The 27,500-nt window shown below is 41.3% G+C and overlaps 1 protein-coding gene across 1 annotated transcript in view; it reads left to right on the forward strand.

Moving 5' to 3' along the window:
- Positions 1–27,500, forward strand: part of LOC308080139 (interleukin-1 receptor accessory protein-like 1) — a gene marked incomplete at both ends in the record, with an annotated part of 619,302 nt that overhangs the window by 200,091 nt on the left and 391,711 nt on the right. The window contains one exon of the mRNA XM_080421907.1: positions 15,121–15,400. Coding sequence (XP_080278033.1) covers positions 15,121–15,400 — 280 coding nt within the window. The remainder of the gene's footprint in view (positions 1–15,120; positions 15,401–27,500) is intronic.

Consider the following 27,500-nt stretch of genomic DNA (forward strand, 5'->3'; position numbering starts at 1 on the left):
AGGGAGCTCCAGGGGGTCCCCAGCCAAATGATGGATAGTTAGGAACCATACGGACCCTCAGGGGTCTGTAACTCAGAGAGTGTACAAATGGAACCAAATGGACCTTAACGGGTCCATTTGGTTCCATTTGTACACTCTCTGAGTTAAATTAACATTGATTTTACAATATAAATTGGGGTCCCAGAGATAGAAATGCCATTAAATGGGGGTCCGTAGCCTAATGCATGTCAAACTGGGGGTCCTTGAAATTAAAATGGTTGAGAATAAATGCTAGATTCGTAAAAATATTATTTTATGGGGGTCCCTGCCTGGCATTTCTTTTCAAATGGGGGTCCGCGGGCTAATAAGTGTCAAGTTGGGGGTCCTTGACATGAAAAAGTTTGAGCACCACTGTTGTAGATAAATGTCCTTCGCCATACAAGGCTGTCGCTCAAAAGTAGTGAAAATAGCTATAAGCTTGTAGATCGTCTATTTTCACTATTTTAAGCTGTTTCATAAGATAATAATAAAAAAGGAACGGTGTTGGACTTACAAGGTTTCAACTCGAATGTCTGTGTCAGAGGGGGCTCGCGTAACCCCCGCCAAACACGTCTCGCTTTATTTCATCCCTCCGAGTTTCTTTTTTTCCGACGCCTAACTCACTCAAGGGCACTTCGGGCGGAACGGTCGGTCGGACACGGGCGACTGTTGATTGCCTCCGTCGGTGCGTTATTTTTTTTTTGAGAGGGCAACGCAGGCCGCGGTGCGACATGGGCCCAGCCGTTTGCCAAAAGGATGAGTTTGTGTGTATGTGTGTGTGTGTGTGTGTGTGTCTGGCCGCGAGTTGGAATGTGAGCTGGTTCCAAGTCTGTTATTAATAAGTCACCTTGATGATGCTAGTGTATGGTCATACATATTTATGTATTGGTTGAGCGGGCTAGTGTGCGCAGGTCAATATGCATCAAAGGGATGTTTAACACTATGCGTATTTATTCAGTCCAAGTTATCGTCAAACCCCTGACAAGCTGTGCATTTCTGAACTACAAACAGTGCTACAAGGGTCGGTCACTTCTGTCCACTGTCTTCTGGGGGCCGTCTTAGTCGATGCATTGGGAGGGTCGCTCTTACAACGTTGCGGCATGACTTCATGAAAGACCGGACTTCACGCCGTTTGTGATCTACTGATTTGATTTAACAACTAAGTGGAGCTTGTAGATCGGCCATTTTTCCAACCTTTTGAAAAAAAATTAGTACTTTTACCTTGGTACTGTAAGTATACTTGGAATGCAAATAGGCTACTTTCACCCAAGTACAATTTGAATACGAGACTTTTGCTTGTGGTATTACTACTTTTATTTAACCCTTTAAGACCTGGAAAGCATCATTTGTGTCAAAGATTACTTTGGCTATTCAAAAATAGCAGATCTACAAGCTCATAGCGTGGCACCGAGTGCCGCATTCTATGAGCTTGTAGATCTGCAATTTTTTTTTTAAATGTGAATTTCTTTGCAAATCTTGGAACATTAGTTCCAGGGGACCCCCCAGAAGCAAAGATTTGAGTTACAAAATATCTGCTTTAAAAAAAAAAAATCTAATATTTGCACAAAATGTTTTTTTAAATAGCAGATCTACAAGCTCATAGCGCGGCACTCGGTGCCGCGCTATGAGCTTGTATATCTGCTATTTTTGAATAGCCCAAATAAATCAAAAAATTACACACAGATGCGTTCCCAGTCTTAAAGGGATAAGTAAAAGAAAAAAAGAAAAAAAAGTAAGGAGATTCTTCCAACCACTGGGTCGTATATACTCGCTAAAGATGTCAGAAATGTTCCCGCTGACAACTTGTCAGTAAACTCGAGGAGGTTCTTCAGCGTGGGTCTTTTCATGTCACTCCAGGCCCCCCTTCGGCTGCCTGGTGGTGAGCCCCCCTGCATGCTCAACCACAGCGGCTCTGCAGGAACAAACGACACAGAGACATTTTGCAATTCCACTTAGTGGAAACTGGGACTGAACTGCATATTTTAACCCATTCAGTCTGGGGACGCGTCTCTGTCATTTTAGATTTCTTTGACTATTCAAAAATAGCAGATCTACAAGCTCATAGCGCGGCACCTATGAGCTTGTAGATCCGCCGTTTTTGAAAAATTGTGAAAATGTGTGCAAATCTTTGAATATATATATTTTTTAAAGCGACAATTTTTAACTCAAATCTTTGCTTCTGGGGGATTCTACAAAATATCTTCTGAATCCTAACAGTTTTTTGAAAAAAAACGTATGTTGCTATAATCAGTGGTACCGAAAATTATATGTATTTAGCCGCGGACCCCCATCTCAAAATATGTTGTTCCATGGACCCCCAGAAGCAAAGATGATTTGAGTTAAAAAAAAAATTGCTTCCAAAAATATAGATATTTAAAGATTTGCACACATTTTCACGATTTAAAAAAAAATAGCAGATCTACCAGCTCGTAGCGCGGCACTCGGTGCCGCGCTATGAGCTTGTACATCTGCTATTTTTGAATAGCCAAATAAATCTTTAAATGACACGGATGCGTTCCCGGTCTTAATGGGTTAAAAAGGAATGAGATGGATTCATTTAATTAGCGTTTCCAATATCTACACGGTGAAAAATGAACTTTTCCTGCCATGAATTTGAGCACATTCATCTTTGCTCGATTGATCATGTGAGGATATCAGTCATGCATGTTTACATTTCCTTTTTTTACGTAGAGCAGCCAATTATCTTTTATCCCTCTCGATCCCAATTTGATTCGTTATGCCAATGAACCCTCCTCACACATGCTGTATGTCCCGTTCAACAGCGCCCCCCTATAGCGCGTTTGTTCTCAAAGTGGGGTCCGGGGACCCCCGGGGGTCCTTGAGGGGGTCCCCAGCAATAGTAGTTGAGTAGCTGTGTTTTTTTGATACTTAGGATTTTGACTACATTTCAAAGACAGATAATTGCACTTTTGACTCCTTTGCATTTCTAAGGGGAAAAAGTACAATCAACCACTTAAGTAATTAACCACTTAAGCAGTATTTCAAATGTATTGAAAATAGCAGATATACAAGCTCACAACGCACCACAGTGCGACACGTTGTGAGCTTGTAGATTTGCTATTTTCGCCGTTATAGGGATGAAAAATGGATGAATTCATGAATTGCATTCATACATAAAAAAATGTTGATGTCCTCCTCACAAGCTTCATGAATATTTATGTTGATGTCCTCACACATATTGTTAGAAGAAACGCGTGCGTGCGTGTGTGTGTGTGTGTGCGTGCGTGCATGCGTGCGTGCGTATATGTGTCTACTAGGCAGTGGTGGAAAAAGTACTCAAATGTTTTACTTAAGTAGAAGTATCAATCCTGCAATGGAGAAATACTCTGTTACAAGTAAAAGTCAGAAATTCTAAATGTACTTGAGTAAAAGTATTTGCATCAAAATGTACTTCCAAGTACGAAAAGTAAAAGTAGTCATTGTGAGCTTGTAGATCTGCTATTTTCAAATGGCCAAACTTTTATGTAGGGCTGAAGTGGTTAATGTATGTTTTGTAATAATAATCAAAATGTACAAAGTAACTAGTAACTAAGGTTTTTAAATAATTTTTAGTTGAGTTAAAGTACAACATTTGCCTCTGAGATGTAGTGGAGTGGAAGTAAAGGTATTGGAAATTGGAAAATACTCAAGCAAAATAAAAAATACCTCAAAATTGTACTGTAATAAGTACAGTACTTGAGTACATGTACTTAGTTACATTCCACCACTGCTACTAGGAACACGCAGTAAAGACATCAATACGTTATGACTCCTTGTCAGATACAATCAAAAACGAGTTTTAATTGTAGCCTGTGTTAACGGCATCGAAAAAACAAATGGAAAAAAACAACAACAACACACAAACAAGTTTCAGTGGGAGTACAGTGTACATGGTGGATATGTTGCAGGTGATAATTTGTTTCACGTTTTGGATTCTCCGTCAAACAAAGCCTCGGAGCGCCTACGCTTCAACGAGCTAATTAGCGAGTTTATTGTGATTAACAAGACACTTTGGTCGCCATGGTAACTAACGGCGGTAATGGTATAATCTCATTGGTTTATACGGGAGTTTCAGTGAATTCACACGGCTAGCTGCGATGCGATGCTCGGCGCTCCATAACTGTAATGATCGTGTGATTAGGATGGACGTTTAATCTGCTTGACCAGTAAATAAATGTTGTTGCTGTCGGGCAGAAACCTCTTATCTCCAACTTTTTTCGCGTTGCGTTTTGAGCTTGTAGATCTGCTACTTTTGATATTTTGTTAAACCCATTAACTCTTTCAGTGCCAAGAGTATTTTCATAAAGTACTCCCCCAGTGCCAGCAATTTGCGTTTTTTATTTTTTTTTATTTTGTAATTTTTCATTCAAATAAATGATCTGATTGGGTTTTTAAACCCATAATACAGTTCTACCAGTAGAGAGCAACAAATCGACACATTGATGACCTCGCTGGCTCACTCACCCCCTCCCAAACAGGCTCACGTCATATCCGGTCATAACCGGATGTTGACATTTTCGACAATCGTTGATTGTCTAAATTACGATGCGATACACGACTACGATGACTGATCGTCACCCAGACCAAAGAGAGTAGACGTGGACCTCTCCGTTCGCTTTTTATACCGTGTGAAAAACCGTGACTTTCCCTATTCTGGCCGAAAATCACCGGAGAAAAACAACGTGACCCGGAAATGAATTTTTTTTTTTTACATCCGGCTCCATGTGAGTCTGAAGGAGTCAGGAAGCGAAAGTGATCATGAAAAATAAACAGAATAGCGCGACTACAGTCAAAAGTAAAAACTCGGGATTTCTCGTGCTGGCACTGAGGGTACTCGGGAAAAACTCGGGATATCTCGGGGCGTGGCACTGAGAGAGTTAAGACCTGGAACGCGTCTGTGTCATTTTTTGATTTTGAAAGTGTAAAAAGGCATTATTTTACACTTTGGCTATTTTAGAAAAATCGTGAAAATGTGTGCAAATCTTTGAATATATATGTTTTTGAAGTGAACATTTTTAACTCAAATCTCTGCTTCTGGGGGGGTCCCTGGAACAAAATATTTTGAGATGGGGGTCCGCGGCAAAATACGTATCATTTTGGGGGTCCTTGACATGAAAAAGATTGATAACCACTGACATAGAAACATAGTAGAAAACTGTTAGGATTTAGAAGACATTTTGTAGAATCTAGTCTCAGGTCTTAATGGGTTCATTTGAATCCTGAAAAGAAAACCGTTTTTTCCACCCGACAACAGAGACAATTCGTTGATTCACTCTCACCGGCTTAAGCATTACGTTGCTGTCACGCAGAAACCTCATATCTCCATATTTAAACTTTTTCCTTTTTTTTTTCTTTTTCGTCAATGAATGCCCATCATACACGTCAGTGTCACACAAAAGTAGCAAAAACAGCCGAACCACAAGCTCACAATGTCATGGCGAACATGTAGTGAGCTTGTAGATCTGCTATTTTGTGAAAGTGGTTACTGTAAGTGTGTCTGTGGGTTTCATAAACCAATAGAACCAATTATAAGAGCTTGGGACAAAATAACTACATTTGATCCACTGCAAGGCAGGTTCTTTTTTTCCATTTCCTGAAAAAGTAACTGTTTTGGACATACAAGGTTTCAGTGTATGTACTTATGCAGAAGAGAGGCAATCGACAAACATATTTACTGGTGAAGCAGATACATGTCAGTCCTAATCATATAATTATAACAATGACCTTACTCCTCCTCTTCAGCGAAGACTCAAGTCGGTCCTTTTTAGTCTTTGATGCCGATTATACGTTTCTGTCTTGGGTCTTTATTTGGCCCCCTCCTTTTTCCAGCCTCTACACCAAATCTCTACGCCCGAAAATAGCCGATCTACACGCGCACAACGTGATGCAATGTGACGCGTTGAAAGCTTGTAAAAAAAACATATGGTCTACTGGCAGTGTGCACTCGAAATTTCCCCCCCTGATCGGTGCAGCAAGATTTGCAAGATTCAATCACAGAAACACAGACGGACACACAGACAGACCCGCTTATAGACAGACGGCTGACACTCCTGCAGAAGCCGCGCGGTAAAAAAAAAGACGCCATCCACTTGCTCACCGAAACGCTATTATTCTCATCATCCGCAGCCTTGGAAAAAAAGCACTTGGATTACCATCAACCCTCGACAAGAAGTCACAGGAGTCGAGGATATACAACGCATGCAGACAGAATTACATAAATCACCATGGGGGGGGTGCATCGCAATTCCCGCTATCCATCCCGAGACACACACACACACACACACAAACACACACACACACACACACACACACACACACACACACGTCTCACACACACACACACACACACACACGTCTCACACACACACACACACACACACACACACACACACACACACACTCACACACACACTCACACACACACACACACACACACACACACACACACACACACACACACACACACACACACACTCACACACTTCCCCCTGGTCCACACAGCAAACACACACCCCCACCACCCACCCACACATGTACTCCCACACTGATTACAGGCGAGATGTTTCTTTAGTAAATAAAACATTTATGGAGGCTCAATTAGCCAAGCCTGTTGCTTCCGCGGCAGCTGTGCTCACCAGCTGTTTGTGAAGGAAGTGTGATGCGGCGGGGGGTTAGGATGGTGGTTGGTGGGGGGAGGGGGGGGGGGGGCTGGGGTGATGCAAGGGGAAATAGAAATGTGAGGAAACTGGAAGAAAATTGAATAACTGGGGATGCGAGCGCTTTTTTTCCCATCTTCGTGTGCCTCGAGAAGAACATATTGCATGTATGTGTGTGTGTGTGTGTGTGTGTGTGTGTGTGTACAGTAACTGTGATGTCTTATCAAAAAGATGCACTTGTCATCGATAAGCTAGCTTTATGATTTAACCACTTAAAACCGCATATGGTTTAGCGGAGTCCCACTTTTCTTTTCTGTTTTCTGTTATTGTGGATAAAGCTTTTGCTGAATTTAGCCAATCGACATGCTTAAAACGTGACGCAACGTTGTAAGCTTGTCGATCGGCTATTTTCAAGTGGTTAAACCCTGTATACTATGTAAAACAGCAACATGCTTATATCATGTTATGCTTTATTTCATTTGACAGATTACATTGGACAAACCAGATGCATTATTTGAGTGTTGTGGCACGAGTGCTTGTTTTCAACACCTGTCCACAAGAGGCTTCTCTAAATAGAATAACACTAATCCCAAAAAATCGAAGCAATTTTATATTTACCAACATAATCATCCCAATAACCTGTCAGAAACTATTCATGCGAACACTATTGATTTGAGTCCTCTGTTAAACACATAACCATCAGACTCTAGTTTTAAATCCGTGGGCATATAGAGTTCCAAAGCTTTGCCCCTTTCACTCAGTCAGTAGACAGACTGTAGATCGTCTATTTTTGCCAAATGTTCTCCTGTTATCACACGCCCAGAATAGGGACGCTAGGGCAGTGGTTCTCAAATGTTTTCATGTCAAGGACCCCCGAAATAATATGTATTTGGCTGCGGACCCCCATCTGAAAAACATATTTTGTGCTTTAAAATATATTTGAAAAATAGCAGATCTACAATGTATGAGCTATTTTTGAACAGCCAAAGTATAGAATATGGTTAAAGTTGTTACGATTATGACGCTATATTAACTCTTTGACTGCCCCGGACGGGAATTCCCGTCCGATGGCTCTATGGCTATCATGGCCAATGACGGAAAGACGAAAATATGAAGAAAAAAAAAATGTGAAAAATTATTATTTTTTTTTTATTTTTTTTGAATTTTTCTGATTTTTTTGGTATTTTTTTGGGGGGGTTTATCTCAAAGGAACTAGGAGATAACGCTATCCAAAAAAATGCTGCTCCATTCACTTCAATGTTAAAAAACAAACAGAGGAAAAATGCACCTTTTTCCTGGCAATGGGACAACACATTCTGAAATAAGTCTGGCAGTGAAAGAGTTAACACATTTTGTAGTGTGGTTGACTTAAAATAACTGTATCCGTGATGCATCTAAAAACAGCTTTGATCCCCAGGTGCTCCCTGGGGGATTGCTTAATACCGTCATAATTAAACTATCAATTGAATATGCCTGCTGAGCTGAGAGCAGGGATCCCATCATGTTAGATCCCCCTACACCTCACCACAAAATATATATATCGTTGCTGTCGGGCAGATACCGCTAAGTAGCAGATCCACAAGCTCGAAATGTGGTGCGAAGCAACGCGTTTTGAGCTTGTAGATCTGCTACTTTTGCAGTTTTCTTTTATTTGAATCCTGAAAAGTAGCAGTTTTGGACAGCTGGAGGTTTCCACCTGAGAGAGACGACAGTTTTTTCCCTCGAATAATCAAAGATAGGGCTGTCCCGAATCACAGTCATGACATTTTTGTTGATGACCACGTATGACTAATTTTGATCCAATCGTATTTTTGACATTGGACATTGGAGCATAAATCAAAAGTAGGCCTACATACATTTGTTTAGACCTTGCACACACAAAAAAAAACACGCTGATATGACAAATAACTGAAATATACAAAGAAATGACTGACAATCTACTGGGAGCGCCATGAAGGACGGCCGCATCCGTACGCGCTCCGTAACCATGCACAGTATAAGTATAACATGCACAGTATACAATACATTGCTGCTATGCTCAGGCACCTTAGTTTAGTTAGTTTAGTTTTTTTAGTTTTTTTTATTATCTCAGGTAATTTGTAAATATGTAGATAACTTGTCTGGCCTTCTGTTGCTCTCTTGTTTTGATCTCCTTCCCACCTGCCCCCCACCCTCTTCTTCTCCCCCCCCCCCTCTTCTTTCTATGGAAACTAACGTTGCGATGGGAACGATGTACAAAAAAGAATTTCACCCACTTTTTTACCTTGTAAACCTGTGATGTGACAATAAAACTGATTCTGATTCTGATGACTGCTACTAATAATCCTAATAAATAATGTACCATGGCCAAAACAGGCTGTGCATTTAACCCATTAAGACCTGAGGCGAATCTTAAAAAAAACATTTTGTTTTCAAGATTTTTCAAAAATAGCAGATCTACAAGCTCATAGCGCGGCACTCGGTGCCGCGCTATGAGCTTGTATATCTGCTTCTTGAATAGCTAAAGAAATCTAAAGTGACACAGATGCGTTCCAGGTCTTAAAGGGTTTTAATAATGTTATACTTTCAAAACCTTAACCAAAATAGCTAAATTTGCCAATCGACAAGCTCACAATGCGTCAACGTCAACGTGCGGCACGTTGTGAGCTTAATGTAGATCAACAATGTTTTGCTGTTTTTCAACACATGAATTCACACAGATGAAGGGCAAACCATTCTGGCGATTTATGCCAAAAGTATAATTGCCATCAAGAGATAATTAAATAATTGTGACAGGCTATTTTGGAAAAAAATCACAAGGTGTCAGTCAAACAAATCAAGGTTTTCTTTTTCTTTTATTTAAGGCGTCATTCAACCTTTAGAATTTCCGTCCGCACACAAGGAGGTCATATGGAAATAACCTGTATATATGAAGCAAATATGCCAACATGAATGAAATGATGAATAAGAACAAAAACGTTGAAAACCTTGTATGTCCAAAACCTACCTTAAAATAGTGAAAATAGCCGATCTACAAGCTCACAACCTGTCACATCGTGACGCGTGGTGAGCTTGTAGATCGGCTATTTTCACTACTTTCGTGCCACACTCTTGTATGACGAACTAGGTCATTGATTTAAAAAAAAATAACACTAATAGTCCTGAAATAGGGAGATATGAGGTTTCTGCCCGGCAACAATGAAAACCCACCCAAATGTTTGAATGATGATAATAATAATAATAATATACATGAATAATGTATATTATTTATATTTGTATTCAGTGCCTCCTTTGACTGACAGTGGGGGGGCTTTATTAGATGTCGGAGGTGACCATTGTTGCCTCTCGACTGATAAACCGCCGTGATATAAGAAGAGAGGCGGGTTTTGCATTTATATTATGGGTCTTAATATTGTTGTTGTCGGGCGGAAACCGTGTAAACTCCACATTTCAACTTGGGCTGTTTAGTTTTTTTTTTCTTTCCGGAAATTAGCGCCGACTTCCATCATTCTACGGTGTCACACAAAATTAGCAGATTAAAATAGCAGATCTACAAGCTCACAACACATCGCATCGCGACGCATCGCGATTAGATAGATCTGCCATTGAAGCACAAGGACATACGAGGTTTGCACGCGACAGTGACGATGCCCTTTCGTCAGAGGCGAGCGGGTGACCTCGCCGACCTCATATTGACGCTTGCTCCTGGTAGCAGCAGGAAATGGATGTCGCTATATGGACTGAAAGTTGTGCACTGTATGAGCCCGGGCACATAGGCTACGTTATGAATCAACCATGAATACAAGCAGTGCTGGAAGAAGTACTCCAGGAGCAAAACCCAGTCCCTCCAGAAAAACGCGGGCAAAAATTCTTGATTGACTAAAATCTTTGATTATGCGGACAAAAATCCTTGATTTTGCCGGCAAAAAAGAAATTGATTTTGTGATGGAATATGTGGCAGTTTTATGTGAATTTATGCGGTGAAATTGCAGGAATTTGTAAAAACCTTTTTTGAAAATAGCAGATCCACAAGCTCGCTCACGTTGGGAGCTTGTAGATGGGCTGTTTTCAAATACCCTGAAGTAAGAGAAAGCACTCCAAAGCGGAATGCCCGCAACGCTCCAGATTAACCCATTAAGACCTGAGGCCGATTCTTACTTATGTCTTCTAAATCCTAACGGTTTTCTGAAAAACGTACGTTTCTATATCACCTTTTTCATGTCAATGACCCCCAAAATGATATGTATTTGGCCGCCGACCCCCATCGTAAAATATGTTGTTCCTGGGACCCCCCCAGAAGCAAAGATTTGAGTAAAAAATGTTTGCTTTAAAAGAATATAAATATATTAATTTGCACACATTTTCTCGATTTTTCAAAAAATAGCAGATCTACAAGCTCGTATATGAGCTTGTATATCTGCTATTTTTGAATAGCCAAAAGTGTAAAATGATGCTTTTTAGCTCAAATAAAAAAAATTACACAGATGCGTCCCAGGTCTTAATGGGTTAAATACTAGTCTCAAGGTGCACGGGCTCAACAATGTCATGAAAATGAGAAAACAGCCAGCACACAATAAATGTCCTTTTATTAACCTCTCCACAGACGAAGCAACAGCATGTTTCAACCTAACAGGTCCTTCCTCAGCGTTGTCAAAAGCTGAAGTATAAAATAGGTAATAACAAAATAACTCTAAAGTATCGAGCAACTAAAGCTGTCAGATAAGTGCAGTGGGGTAAAAAAAAAAGTACAATATTTGCCTCTTGACATCTGGAGTAAAATTTAAATACTCGAGTAAAGTAATAATACTTTGAAATTATACTCAAGTAACAGTATTTGAGTAAATGTACGTAGTTACTTTCCACCCACTGGGTCACAAGAATGTGACTCGGTGCGTACCATACCTACCAGGCAGGCCGGGGGGAGGGGGGGGGGGGAGATGATGCAATATCTGAAATAGGTACATTAATCTTTCATAATATCAAGCAGGGAGATCGTACAGTAATGCATCAATTTCTGTGGGAGACGTTATTTAAAATAAGAAAGCCTTGTAGTCTTTTTTTTTTAGTAGCCATAAATTATCGCTTGGCATCTCTCCAGCCTTTCTGTTAGTCCTGGTCAATATCAAATATATTTTTTACACATTAGGAAGATCATATTGGTGGGACAATATTCAGATGTTGGTGTATGGTGTTTGACTGAATGCATAACGCACTTCTCAGACAGTGAATGGTTGATATGTAGGTACTGTACATGTATGTTTATGTACAGTATAGGTATGTATTCACATCTCTTTCCCAGTTGAGGTCTAGCTAGATGTCTCCCCAACCCATGCTTAACTTTTTGTCTTTATTTGAGTTGTTTTTCCTTTTAAAGTTGGTTGGTTCCTTCCTTTCCTTATGTAAAGCCACTTTGGGTACTTAGAAAAGTGCTAGAAAAGTACTTAGAAAAGTTATTATGTGGCCGCGGACCCCCATCTGAACAGATTTTGTTCCAGGGACCCCCATACAATAATATTTGTCTTTTTTTGTTTGTTTTATAAATAACAGCAGATCTAAGAGCTCGAGCTTGTAGAGCTGCTGTTTTCGAATAGCCAAGAAATACATAATTCTGTTTTGCTGGGGACCCCCCTGGAAACCTAGGGGTCTCCTAGGGGTCCCTGGACCACACCTCGCGAACCAATTTCTTATTAGTACATTGGCTATATATTCAAATATTTGGAGGCCCAAATATTTGGAGGCCCCCTTGCAATATCCTCGCGGCCCACCGGTGTGCTCCGGCCCACAGGTTGAGAATCAATGTCTTATATAGAGTACAATGGGTTTTTTTCTGGGGTGTCATCGTGCCGCAAATGTTGACAGCAGGGCCTCCGTTGATGTTTCATAAAAAAGACTGCTTCAAGGCCCCGCTGAACATTAAAAAAAAAGAATGTTCCCATTGCTCACCCTCAACTAAAGAGCCGCTGCATGTCATGTATTATCCTGCACCTTGTTCATGTGTTGTTGATACCAGAAAAGGAGGAAACGTTTTTTTTTAGGGGGGGGGGGGGGGGGGGGGGGTGAAGACGGTGTCTTGATTAACTCATTAAGACCTGAAGCATATTCTACAAATGTCTTCTAACAGTATTCTGAAACTTTTTCATGTCAAGGACCCCCAACATTATATGTATTTGGCTACGGACCTCCATCTCAAAATATTTTGTTCCAGGGACCCCCAGAAGCAAAGATTTGAGTTAAAAGTGTTCGCTTTAAAAGAATATACATATGTATTCAAAGATTTTCCCCAAGATTTTCACACATTTTTACGATTTTTCAAAAATAGCAGATATACAAGCTCATAGCGCGGCACTCGGTGCCGCGCTATGAGCTTGTATATCTGCTATTTTTGAATAGCCAAAGTGTAAAATAATGCTTTTTAGCTGAAATCAAAAAATGACACAGATGCGTTCCAGGTCTTCATGGGTTAATTACGGTACCACCTATGCTGTCACGGCACTGAATAAACAGCGAAATGCCAGCACGAAAAGTGGCTGTGCCACTCCTCGTTGCCAAATACCAATTCCACGATTAGCATAATGTTTGCTCCGTTATGCATTGTGATGACACAAATTGGGTTTATCTTTGGTGGGGGTGGGGGGGAGGGGGGGACCAAAACTCATTCACAGACTTGTCACTGACACACCCACCGTCTTAATTTATTTATTTCCCCCCCGGTTTTATGTTTCACGTTTCATTGAACTCCGCCGTCATTTATTCCCCGTGCTGCCTGTGAAGTGCTTTCCAACTTTGTTTCGAAAAAGTGCTTCATCATTACATAAAAGGTTTATTTCAGTCAGACACCTTTCATCAAGATAAACCATTTATTGCGATGATATTGCATTAACCCGTTCAATCCGTAAATGCATCTGTCTTTTTAGATTTCTTTGGCTATTCCAAAAAATAGCAGATATACAAGCTCATAGCGCGGCACTGAGTGCCGCGCTATGAACTTGTAGATCTGCTATTTTTGAAAAATCGTGAAAAATGTTGCAAATCTTTGAATAATATATTTTTAACTCAAAGCTTTGCTTCTGGGGGGTCCCTGGAACAAAATATTTTGAGATGGGGGTCTGCGGCCAAATACATATAATTTTGGGTGGTCCTTGACATGAAAAAGTTTGAGAACCACTGATAATTACAGCAACATAATTTTTTTTGTTTTTTTTACTATTAGGATTTAGAAGACATTTGTAGAATCCCCAGAGGCAAAGATTATAGTTACAATTGTTCACTTTTAAAAATATATATTTCTACAAGCTCATAGAGCGGCACTTGGTACCGCGCTATGAGCTTGTATTTTTGAATAGCTAAAGAAATCTTAAAATGACACACAAATGCGTTCCCCGGTCTTAACGGGTTAAAATGTGGCGGCGTGACTCTGCTCCCGTGATGCTACCGATTTTTCCGCGGAAGCATGACCTACATGAATCTGCGATCACACCCACCCACCCACCCCGTCCCCCTCTGAAGCAGAGCCGTGTGGTACAGAGTTATTACACGGACCCTTCAAGGGCGTAATATAAAACACACGGACATATCATACAATCCACAGAAATCCATCAAATTAACATACCGACATGACATAGTGAAGAACTAAATGGCACAAGGAGGAGGCTGGGGTGGTGGAAGGGAGTTTGATCACTGACACGTTGCATAAGAGGTGCTGTGACACAATTAAGCTGAGTGTGATTAGGATCGAGGGCATACGTTAGTTTATGTGTTGGCTTAGCCAATGAGATTGGAGGGTGACTGGGCACGGGGGGGGGGGGACAGCCTGACTGCAGGGCGGCAGTGGCTCAAGAGGTAGAGTGACCTTCAGGTTCGAACCCCCCGCAGCTCCCCCCTGGGTTAAAGGGATAGTTCACCCCCAAAATGACTTTTTTTCCCCCCTATCGATTAGTCACCCCATGGAGACTTGAATGGATGGATATTTTTTTAGTTTTTGTCACATTCCTAAGACAATAATTTGATGACCGGCAGCGGTTCCGGTCACAATGGTACTTTTAACCCATTAAGACCTGGAACGCATCTGTGTCACTTTAGATTTCTTTGGCTATTCAAAAATAGCAGATATACAAGCTCATAGCGCGGCACCGAGTGCCGCGCTATGAGCTTGTAGATCTGCTATTTTTGAAAAATTGTGAAACAAATATTTTTTATATTTTTTAAAAAAAACAGTTTTTTTGAGAATCGCCTCAGGTCTTAAGTACATTTTGATGCCAATACGTTTGTACTTTTACTCAAGTGAATCCTAAACACCAGACTTGCTTTTGTAACAGAGCATTTGAAAATGTGCACTCGTGGCTTCAACACATAAACAATGCATCTGGTTCGTCCGATGCGATCGTCGACGTCCATGTCAAATGACTTTGCCGTTTCTCATCTCTCATTTCTCTCTCTCTCTCCCCCCTTTGTCTCTGTGTCTTTGCAGTGGACGGCTGCACGGACTGGTCGGTGGACTACCTGAAGTACAAGGTCCTCCTGGGCGAACCCGTGCGGATCAAGTGCGCCCTGTTCTACGGATACATCCGCGCCAACTACACGCACGCGCAGAGCGCGGGCCTCAGCCTCATGTGGTACAAGAGCGCGGGCCACGGGGACTTCGAGGAGCCCATCAGCTTCGACGGCACGCGGACCAGCAAGGAAGAGGACGCCATCTGGTTTCGGCCGGCCGAGCTGGACGACGTGGGCCACTACTCCTGTGTGCTGAGGTATGTGTGTAAATAAACCGAGCCCCCCCCCAGAACCCCAGAGGTTGCGTCGAAGCGCATTGGACATGCTGGCCATTCATAGGTACTGCATCTTAAAATGTGGGGCCACTGTCACGAACAAGCGAAAACTGAGAGGCGTAGAGTACAGTAGAAGTAAGAGTATTGGGAAATTGGATATAGTCAAGTATAGTACAAATACCTCAAAATTGTACTTAACCCATTAACTCTTTGACTGCCAGAGTATTTTCATAAAGTACTCCCCCATTGCCAGCAATTTTTTTTATTTTTTTATTTTTATATTTTGAAAATTTTCATGAAAATAATTGATCAGACTGTTTCTTAAAGACGCCGCACAAATCCGCCACCAGAGAGCAGCACATGATAGCTTGATCAGCTCCTGGTGTCTCTCTCACCCTTCTTGAGCCATTAGACAGGGAAAACCATGAAAACGGATGTGACGTCCTCCCAGATTGTTTTGATCGTCAAAATTACGTTGTGATGCACGACGGCGATGACTGATCGTCACCCAGATCATAGATTATAGAAGAGAAACTGTCCGTTTGTCCGTCATACCGTGTGAAAAACCGTTTGTTTACCTATTTTGGACGAAATGACCGGGGGAAAATAATCAAAAACCGGAAACGGAACCCAGGACATGAAACCGGATGCAGATATGGGTGAAGTAAGTGGAACTCGAGAATAACATTGAATTTTAAGCAGCATAGCGCGATCAGAGATTAACACATCCACCGCCAGAGGTTAATCTCATAATGTACTCACCAGTGCCAAGGTGTTTTTGTTGTTTTTTTGTTTTTTTCATGTCGCCACAGATCTTGTTAAAATCCTTAAGATTGAGCCGTGAACGGTCTGTTTACATCCGCGAGATCTCCCTGTATCTCCCAGTGAAGATCGCGTGTCAAACGGGGCATCCATGTTTGAGTTAGAGCGGATTACGTTAAACAGTGAAATGCGAGGAGAAAAAACTACAGGAAGAGAATTGAGTTTCAGTTTCGTCTGTAGAATGGGAGCGGGCGTGATCGTCGAAACCGGATCCCAAATAATTCTATTTCCTGTCATCAAACCGGAAACGGAAGTGGATCAAAAAAATTCCGAAAGTGCACCCGGACCGCGCATGCGCGAAAAGACCGCAGCCCGTAGGACTACGGGCTCGGCGCTTAACCGTTGGATTTAACGGCCCGTAGAACTACGGGCCCGGCGGTAAAGGTGTTAAACAATGAACGCAAATCCAACGCGTCAATGGCGTGGGTGGATTAAGTAGTTATTGACGCGTTTTCGAGTCAATGGCGTTTATAGAGTTAAGACCTGAAGCCGATTCTACACGTCTCCTAAATCTCAACAGTATTCTGAAAAACGTATGTCAGTGGTGCTCAAACTTTTTCATGTCAAGGACCCCCAAAATGATATGTATTTGGCCGCGGACCCCCATCAAAATATTTTGTTCCAGGGACCCCCAGAAACAAAGATTTGAGTTTAAAATGTTCGCTTTAAAAATATATTTATTTCAAAGATTTGCACACATTTTCACGATTTTTCAAAAATAGCAGATCTACAAGCTCATAGCGCGGCACTCGGTGCCGCGCTATGAGCTTGTATATCTGCTATTTTTGAATAGCCAAAAGTGTAAAATAATGCTTTTTAGCTCAAATCTAAAAATGACACAGTTCCAGGTCTTAATGGGTTAAGTGCAGTACTTGAGTAAATGTACTTAGTTACTTTACACCACTGTACTGAAGTACAATTTGGGGGTACTTTTGCTATTGGTGTCCGGGTAGCTCAGTCGGTAGAGCTCTTGCCTGTGGACCACAAGGTCATGGGTTCGGTCCGGGGCACCGCCAACTCGCTATGCGTGTCGCCGAGGACCAAGCGAAGTGACATGCAGGGTGGGAAGTCGGTTGGACCGGCGCGGTTGTCCCAAAAAAAATATTGATACATCAGCAAATCCTCATATGGAGTACCCTGATGTCATAGACTGGCCCGGACTCCATATTTGGGCATGGCCTGACATGGGACTCCATATACGGGCATACCATGGACACAGACATACAGTATACAGAGATTTATATAAATGGGCATAAAAGGGACAGACACGTACAACATGTACTCTGACAATGAGTACAAGTAAAACAGGGGCATAAATATCCCAAATTGCATTGTTCCCGAATAGGCCGGTGCCCCGGGCTAGTGAAACTAAATGCAGTTGCGAATGGCGCTTCACGACATGACAGCCTTAACCCTTTAAGACCTGAAGCCGATTCTACACGTCTCCTAAATCCCAACAGTTTTCTGAAAAACGTATGTTTCTATATCAGTGGTGCTCAAACTTTTTCATGTCAAGGACCCCCAAAATTATATGTATTTGGCCGCGGACCCCCATCAAAATATTTTGTTCCAGGGACCCCCCAGAAGCAAAGATTTGAGTAAAGAAAAATCGTTTTAAAAATATATATATTCAAAGATTTGCACACATTTTCACGATTTTTCAAAAATAGCAGATCTACAAGCTATGAGCTTGTATATCTGCTATTTTTGAATAGCCCAAAGTGTAAAATAATGCTTTTTAGCTCAAATCTAAAAATGACACAGTTCCAGGTCTTAATGGGTTAAGCATAAAACGATGACAATTCACCAGCCAAACTTGGCATGCTGCATTACTGTAAATCCTAATCCCCACAGTTCCAACTGTAATAATCTCGGTATAGAAAGTCAGGCCTACTAATGCGCCGGCACTGGCATGGCATCCATTCAAGAATATTGAACGATGCAATGCTTCGGAAAGGGCAGCGACAAGACGGAAATCCAATCAAAACTCACTTTCCCAGAATTCCCCTGACTTTTAGGGGTCTCCATTCCAGAGAAGAGTGTGTGTTTTTTTTTTGTTCCAGAGAACATCATTTTAATTTGATGGCCCCCATCATGCATTAGCTGGCTCGTAATATGGAGTCGATTCCGCTGTGTTGCTATGCACTCTGGAATGCACACGCGCGCTCGCATACACATGCACGCAGATGAAATGTTAATCATTCCTAGGCTTTTAAGCGGACCTTTCTCCATGCTCAAAGCGGCTGAATGTATAGAGCTGACAAATGGGCCAGTCAAAAAACTGAAACTCCCTCAACCTCCAAGGTTAATAAGTTATTATTACATGATTACGGGAGTACCAGACCACGAAATTCAACTTATTTCCTCATAATGTGTGGGCTACAACTAGCCATTTATTTTCTTGCCGGTTATTCCATCGATTGCTTTTTTCGATTAATCGAATGATTGAGAAGCATATTTTTGTTATACATATAAAAAGATGTATATTATATATATCAACAAATTGATTAACCACTTCAGCGTTACTTCATACTTTGTCGCACAACGGGGTTGTGCAAAAATAGTTAAAAAAAGCAGATATACAAGCTCACAACGTGTCGTATCGCAATGTGTTGCTTGTTGATCGGCTAATTTCACTCTTTTTTTTAATATATATATATTTTTTAAACTAACTATAATAATGGCATGCCCAAAATAGAAATGAAATGGATATTGTTTTTATAAACTATTAAAGGGATAGTTCACCAATAGATTTTTTTCCTGTTGATTGCACACCCCATGGAGACTAGGAGACTCAAAGTGTCAACTTTAAGTCTCCTACCGGAGACATTATAGCATCTTTTCGCCGGTCATCAAATTATTGGCTTAGGAATGCGAAAAAAAAAGTCTCCATGAATTCATGGGGTGTGTAATTGATCGAACATTTGGGTGAACTACTCCTTTAAATAGATTATTTTGATGAACTCATATCTGTGGAGTGTGGACTGCATTAAGCCAACCAAAGTGAAAGCAAAGTTTCCTTCTTCTTTTTTTTCTCATTCCACGTTCATTCCACTGATTGGGGAGCTGGAGTTAATACAGTCGGTTGGCAATGAAACCCCTCTTTTTGGACCCGCTTTCAATCTCCATCATATCTTTAGGGAAATTTACGGAGTATTGTAAAGCCTTCACCGGCGGCCATTATGTTCCCGGGGAGAATGAGGAGAACTTGGTTGGGGGGAAGGACACGCTACGCAGCACTGTGAAAAAAAAGCTTCCGCCGCGTCACTCCTCCAAATCAAATGAAGACACGTGATGCTGTCTCCCCCCCCCCCTTGGCTGACGTCCAGGCTGAGGAGACACTCTCGTGTTTTAACAGCACCAGAGCAGTACTTACTCAAATGTTTTACTTAAGTAAAAGTATCAATACTGCAATGTAGAAATACTCTGTTACAAGTAAAAGTCCCCCGAATTCAAAATGTGCTTGAGTAAAAGTACAAAAGTATTGGCATCAAAATGTACTTAAAGTACCAAAAGTACAAGTACTCATTATGCAGAATGTCCCATTTCAAGTCTTCACATGTATGAAAATCTTTTTGAAAATAGCAGATCTACAAGCTCACAATGCGTCGCGATAGTAAATGTCTTTAGTTACTTTACACCACTGCTTACTGAAGTAAAAGTAGCAGTATCACAATATTTAGAAAAAACTTTGTTACAAGTAGAACGCCTGTGGTCAAAATTTGACTTGAGTCAAAGTACAAAATATACCAGTACAAAAGTATAAGTACTAAAATCTACACATTTTCCTCTCCAAAAGAGGCAAATTTACGAGCTCACAACTCGTCGCATCGAAAAGCGCTCTGAGCTTCTAGATAATAACATAGAATTGGTATTAATAATATGAATCTGGAAGGTAATTAGTGACTAAAGCTGTCAAATATATGTCAAAGTACAACACGTGCCTCTTGCGATGAGGTGGAGCAGAAGTATAAAGTATTGAAAAAATGGAAAGTAAAAGTAAAAGTTCCACAAATTTGTACTTGAGTAAATGTACTTATAGTAACGTTCCACCACCGACAGAGAGAGAGAGAGAGAGAGAGAGAGAGAGGGGGACTACTTATGTGACATCTGTGACACACTACATAAAATAAAATAAAAAAGATCATATGGCGCACGGGAGCATGCATGTGCGTCACGCTGAGCTCCAATCAATTCCAAGCGCCGTTCCCTTCTCGCCGCGCGGCGGTACAGTAATCGCTAGCCAATTTCCTCCCCAACCGCTCCGATTGTGATGGAAATGAGTGTCAGCGCTCCAATTAACCATGATACACCTGGCAATCAAAGAAGGTGATTGCGGCGGCGCTCGGGAATGACGTTATAGCAATTCAAGGTCACAGCGGCGGATAACATTACGTTTTTTTTGATGGGCCCCATTGCTTGTTTTTGGGGAAATTAAAAGAGCGAATGGCAACGGGGATACAATAAGCATCCACCACCTCCAGATGTCTGCACACGGATGAAACAAAGAGAGCTATGTGGTGGAAAGTAACTAAGTACATGTACTCTTGCTCAGGGACACTTTGACATGTCTGTCTGTCTTTAACCTATTAAGGCCTGAGGTTCCGATTCTACAAAATGTCTTGTAATCATATGCTTTTTGAAAAAACTTATGTTTCTATATCAGTGGTTCTCAATCTTTTTCATGTCAAGGACCCCCAAAATGATATGTATTTGGGCGCCGACCCCCATCTCAAAATATTTTGTTCCAGGGACCCCCAGAAGCAAAGATTTGAGTTAAAACATTTCGCTTTAAAAGAATATAAATATATTAATTTGCACACATTTTCTCGATTTTTCAAAAATAGCAGATCTACAAGCTCGTAGCGCGGCACTCGGTGCCACGCTATGAGCTTGTATATCTGCTATTTTTCAATAGCCAAAGTGTAAAATTATGCTTTTTTAGCTCAAATCAAAAAGTGACACAGATGCGTTGCCGGTCTTAAAGGGTTAAACAGAGGCACACTGTCATTTTCATTCCGCCTGAGAGACGAACCTCGAGGACACGTTCTGTCCTCCAGGTCAGACTTAAAGTGAATAGACGGGCGGCATCGTAATAGCAGACGCGGTGGAGCTTGGCCTCCCATGAACCTGTGAGAGACGGAGAGCTCTCCATGCCGTCGTCGCGAGCCAAGAGGAGAACGCTGGCCCCCTCGCCCGCCTGTTTCAACGCGGAATTAGCATTCTCCTCATCGGCCCGTGGCGGGCGCCCGTCAAATGAAGCCCGGGCAGCGCCCAATCCCACAGTCCTCCCTCCATTCAGCGAGGGCTGGCAGCGCTCGCCGGAGGTACACAATCAGTCAGCTCCGAGTTATTGTGTAATCACGCGGAAAGTCGGGGGCCAGCCCAGCAGACTTGATTTGGAAGGAGAAGTGGAGCTCTGTCGCCATGTCTAGCGCCATTCAGAAGCAAATTAACCCATTAAGACCGGGAACGCATCTGTGTCTTTGGCTATTAAAAAAATGGCAGATCTACAAGCTCTCAAAGTTTGAGAACCACATAGCAACATATGTTTTTCAGAAAACTGTGTAGAAGACAAATGTTACAAATGCTTGCTTTAATATATATATATATATATATATATATATATATATATATATATATATATATATATATATATTCAAAGATTTGCACAAAGATTTTCAAAAATAGCAGATCTACAAGCTCATAGCGCGGCACTCGGTGCCGCGCTATGAGCTCGTATATCTGCTATTTTTGATTAGCCAAATAAATAAAAAAATGACACCGATGCGTTCTCGGTCTTAATGGGTTAAGGGGCAACACTTACTCGCCCGTCAACGGAGAGGAGGAAACAACTGTTTGTGAGCGCTTTATGTCCCCAAGGACCTCCTTTCTATTTGTTCACTGCGAGCTTACATAAAGACATCTGGATGTAAACAATGCTGGAGGAAGAACTCAGATTTTAAAAAGTAAATGTAGCTATACCACAATATAGGGTAGCACTTTATAATAATGACCCATTATAAAACATACAGGGGCGCTGGAAGTCATTCATTCCAAGGGGGGCTGGGCTGGGCGGGGGACTGCGATTTTTTTCACAATTTCTTTTTTTCGTTTTTCTCACCTTTTTCTGCAAATATTGTATTCCCAAAAGTTAAATACATCATTGTTTTAATATATATGTGTGTGTGTATAGACTTTAAAAATTATATGTATTTTTTTTTATTTACAAAAAAAATAATATATATAAAAAATCCTGTTATTCTAAAAGTATACATTTTGCAGAAGGTTCATACTTCACTTTTCTCTTTCTTTTTTCAAAAGTTTGAGAAATGTGGCAAAACCTTTTCGAAATTATAGGTGATCTACAAGCTCACAACGTGTCGCCATGTAACGCGTTGTGAACTTGTAGAGTGTCTGTTTTTTGAAGTATAAAAAAAATACCTTAAATGGTTAATGTATGTAATGTTTTATAATGATAATCTAAATCCAACTTCTAACTTAAGTTTTCAGATAATTGTAGTGGAGTAAATAGTTCAACATTTGCCTCTGGAATAATAGTAGAGTAGAACTCTCGGGCATCCACATTTCGTTTTAATATACAAAATTACTATCCTTATTTTGCCCGTGCAGTCATCTAAGCCATCTGCAATAAAAGCAATTCTCCCTCTCCCACAGGGACCAGATAGTACCTTTCCTGAACAGAATGTGGTGGTAAATTATACTATGTTGTATTATACAGGGTTCCATTTGTACAATACAGAAATAGATGATCTAAGCTCACACGCTCACAGTGAGCTTGTAGATCGGCTATTTTCCCTATTATTTTAAAATTATATTCCCCTCCAGCAAATGTATATATAGATCTTTTTGAATTCTAATAGGAATGCAGTGCTTGTATATGAATGGATCGGGGCAAAAAAGTTGCCTGAAGGAATACCCCCTCTCCTCTCGCGCAAACACACAGTGTTATGTGCCTCCGCTTCGGCTTGACTTTGACCTTCCCGTGTGCCTGTGTGTGCGCGGCGCGCACGCCGTCTGCATTAATGAAACCTCTCTGCCAATATGAGCTAAGAAGACAGAAAACTTCACCCCATTATAGGACTCATAAATCAAGTGACTGTCTCCGCCTGCCATCGGACAAGTGGTGGAGGAAGATAGTATGACTCCACTGCCTCTCTGTGCTACTCAACCTTTTTTTTTGTTGTATTATTATCTATTCTAAAATGACGAGTCTCAACCTGTGGGCCAGGGCTCTACCGCTGGGCCACGAGGGTATTGCAAGGGGCGGCCCCCAAATAATTGGCAGAACACTAGACACAAGATTTTAATGATCATACTGTGTGACATTTAAACACATTTATGACACTTTTAGAACCTTTTCATTCGGATACCGACAAATAGGAGCTTAAACTATACTACTTTAGTTGCAGTAATCCAAGACCGGAACACTCAATATATTGATTGATCATTAATATAAACATGCTCAGATAATGCAGGCGGCCCACCCATCTGACCACTTAAGGCTGCCGCGTGGACCGTGATCCAGAAAAGGTTGAGAAACCACTATGTAAAACTGACCCCTTTCTTATAGGGCTGGGCAATTAACCTACAATATATCAAAACCGATATTTAGAACCAGTAACTGACTTAAAGAGCCTGTAAACAGGAAATGCCCTGTTTTGGGCATTTCCTGTTGAGAGCAGTTTTTTTTCTGGGCGGGGCTAAACACCTCACCTGATGACACGCTCAGGTGAGTTTCAGTGATGTCATCAGTGTCACTGATGGCATATTTCATAACTACACCAGTCTTGCGCCACGCTCTCTATGCTAGATTGCACCGCCATCTTTTGGCTAGAATAATTATTTCACTTCATTCAGTGTTTTTTTTTATAATCGACTACATTGATTTGATTAACCTCTTAACCCTGTATTAAACTTCATTATACAATGGTGGCGTACAAAAATAGCGAAGATAGACGATCTACTCTACAAGCTCACAGAGCTTGTAGATCGGCTATTTTCACTGTATCTTTTTGCCAGACCCAAGGGGTCGGGCTTACATGAGGCTTTATATCTGTTTTCTCCATACATGGTATGTCACTTTGTCCCCCGGCCCCAGCCAAAGAAGTCTGTCCCCCTTTCGTCATAGAAGGGACACACGTCACGCGAAGCCCGGCCATTCAGATTTCAACCACTAGGGGTCTGGCAGAACCAGGTCTCCTGGTCTTGTTTTTGGGCGGTGAAACCGCCCCTATATGTGAGGTTTGGATATTTGCACACCAAATCCTGCGCTGTGATTGGCCACAAATGTACCCCCCTTAAAGGGCAAGACCACTTTGGTAGAGGTTTGGGTTGTGTAGTTACCTTGCCATGATGTAACTCCTAAGGTGGACAAGAAATCGAAAATAATTGCTCCATTGATTAGAAATTGATAATTCAAAATATGCTCTTCATTGAATTGTAAGGTAAAACAGCTCTCAAAGTCACTCTTTTACCCCATAAACGAATGCAAACAAAGTTTATTCAGACAATATAGAACATCACCAAACCCAGTACTGTTTATTTTTTTAATAAAAATGTCAACTTCTTGTTGTTTTTACCATTTTTATTAAGAATAAAACCCGGACTGGATCCGCGGATCCGGATTCGGATCTTCAAATAGTAAAATCAACAGGAAGTTCACATTTTTATTAAAAAAACAAACAGTACTGGGTTTGATGATGTTCTATATTGTCTGAATCAGCTTTGTTTGTGTTCTTTTACGTGCTAAAAGAGTGACTTTGAGAGCTGTTTTACCGTACAATGTAAGTCAATGAGGAGCAAATTTTGAATTATCAATTTCTAATCAATGGAGCAATTATTTTTGATTTCTTGTCCACCTTAGGAGTTACATCATGGCAAGGTAACTTCACAACCCAAACCTCTACCAAAGTGGTCTTACCCTTTAACCCTGCACCGTGATTGGCCAATCACAGTCTATTCAGGACTGTGATTGGCTAGGGAAACATGACATATGTGCATATAAATAGGACCATAACTTAAAAAAAAACATACATTTGTTTTTGTTTTTTTAAGGTTTCTTCCATCACTTCTTCCATCACTTTGATGACCACTGTGACCACACCGCCCACTTCACACTGGGTGTGATTTTTTAATAATAAACTACCTGCCTTTTTCGTCCTTGTATTCTCCTCAGATATCTTAGCCTCAAATTACTGTCCCCCTTCTTCATCTCAACCACTTACTGCATGAACCCCGGCGCTCCTACAAGCGAATATTTGGCGCGAAAATAGCAGATCTGCAAGCTCACAATGCGTTGCAGATTGGCTATTTTCCGCAAAGAGATTTGGTGAAGAGGGAATAAAGGAAGGGGCCCCAAGTTTAGAGCACTGGGGGGGGGGGGCCCAGTCAACCAAGTATAAGTTAAGCCCTACTATCTACTTTGTCTAACGATCTACAAGCTCACGATGCGTTGATGAGTTAAAGTGGACAGAGTCGTTCCAGGGAGGTGTAGTAATAGTGCATGCTGAGGATCTATTGATCTGATCTGTTGCACCTAATGGATTGTTGACCCCATGGGACACATACGGGTTGGGGGGGGGGGTGATGAATTAATAATTTAGCATATGCTAAGTGAAGCAGGGAGGGGGGGGGGAGGGGTTGCACTATGTTAGCTGACGCAGGACGGATCCGTATGTACTGTTACTGCCTTGAGTAAAAGTATAAAAGTATTGGTATCAACGTATATTTATAGTTTCCAAACTGTTGTTTCCAAACGTTTTCTAAAATAGCAGCTCTATAGCTCACAACGTGTTGCACTGCGAGACGTGAGCTTATAGATTGTCTAGTAATAAAGGGCTTAACTGGTTAATGTATGTTTTGTAATATAAATCTGAATCAAACAAAGTAACTCTAAATACCTAAATACTCTAATACCTAAAGCTGTCCAATATTTGTTGTGAAGTAAAAAGTGCAATATCTGGCTCTGAGATGTAGTGGACGTAAAAGTATAGAGTATTGAACAATGGACATAATAGTAAAGTAAGTAGGTCAGAAGGGCTTATTGTTGGTATCAGCCGAGAACGTGGGAGTCCATCTCCGTTACGATGCACTTAGTCTCGCGTAGCCAGACAACTATTCCACAATCTCTGAATGCTATATAGAGTCTGGAACTACACCTCCCGACATCCGAGAGAGGAAACTGGCACTTCCGTTCACGAAAGTATATTTAAAAAATATATTTAGATTTTATTCTTTAATTTATATTTCTTATACTTAGATGATTTGTATTTATATTAGGATACATTTGTGCGATTTGTTTATATTCTAATCATGATCAGAGCTTCCGAGTCCCAGACTGTATGACCGGAAACATTTGAAAATTGTGCGAGGCAACAGTCTGGTAACGCGAGACTACAATGCACTAGACCCCTGGGAGATGGATCGCTGAGGTGGAGCGCCACACCTACCATCAGCTCCTAGTACTTACTGCACGACTTGCCGCACCCAAGCCGCGCTACTCATAAGCTTGAGTTTGAAGTCAGTCGGTCGGACGGTTCTCGAGTTATGCTCACACGCACGCACACACGCACACACACACACATGTATGCAGAGATTCCACTCGTCTAATAGAAGGGCCGCAAAACTTGACATTTGTTTTTTTGTGTTTGTGTTTGCCGGGCTTTGACAAAGGATTAAATGTGCAAAGAAAGAACATATCCATGCTTATTCCACACGTGCCATCATGTAAAGAATGAGTGATTCACTGCCATTCCCTGGTACGACAGCCAAATCCTCGTGTCTTTGTCTCAGCAGCACAGCAGTACCTATATCAGTGCTCACACATGCTAACACGTCACGTTGTGGAATTAGGACACTTGGCAAAGGGTTTTGCTCTGGATCTTTTATTTATTTATTTTTTAATGCTAGAGAATTAGTATACAACAGTGGTAAATGGTGCATTTATATAGCGCTTTTATCCAAAGCGCTTTACATAGATTGTGCATTACATTCACCCATTCACACACACACATTCACACACATTCATACACCGATGGCGGAGGAAACCATTCAAGGCACTTTTGAGTGTCGTTTCAGCGTCGTGCTCAAGCGTTCAGCGTCTTCCTTGCTCAAGGACACTTCGACATTAACTCTGGGGGATCGAACTGGAAACCTCACGGCTTCCATCCGGCCGCTTTACTCTTCACTCTACCCCTGAGCCACTGCTGCCCCTAAAGTGCATACATATACATCCCTA

This window comes from Gymnoscopelus braueri, assembly GCF_963280865.1.
Source record: "Gymnoscopelus braueri genome assembly, chromosome: 24".
Lineage (NCBI taxonomy): Eukaryota > Metazoa > Chordata > Actinopteri > Myctophiformes > Myctophidae > Gymnoscopelus > Gymnoscopelus braueri.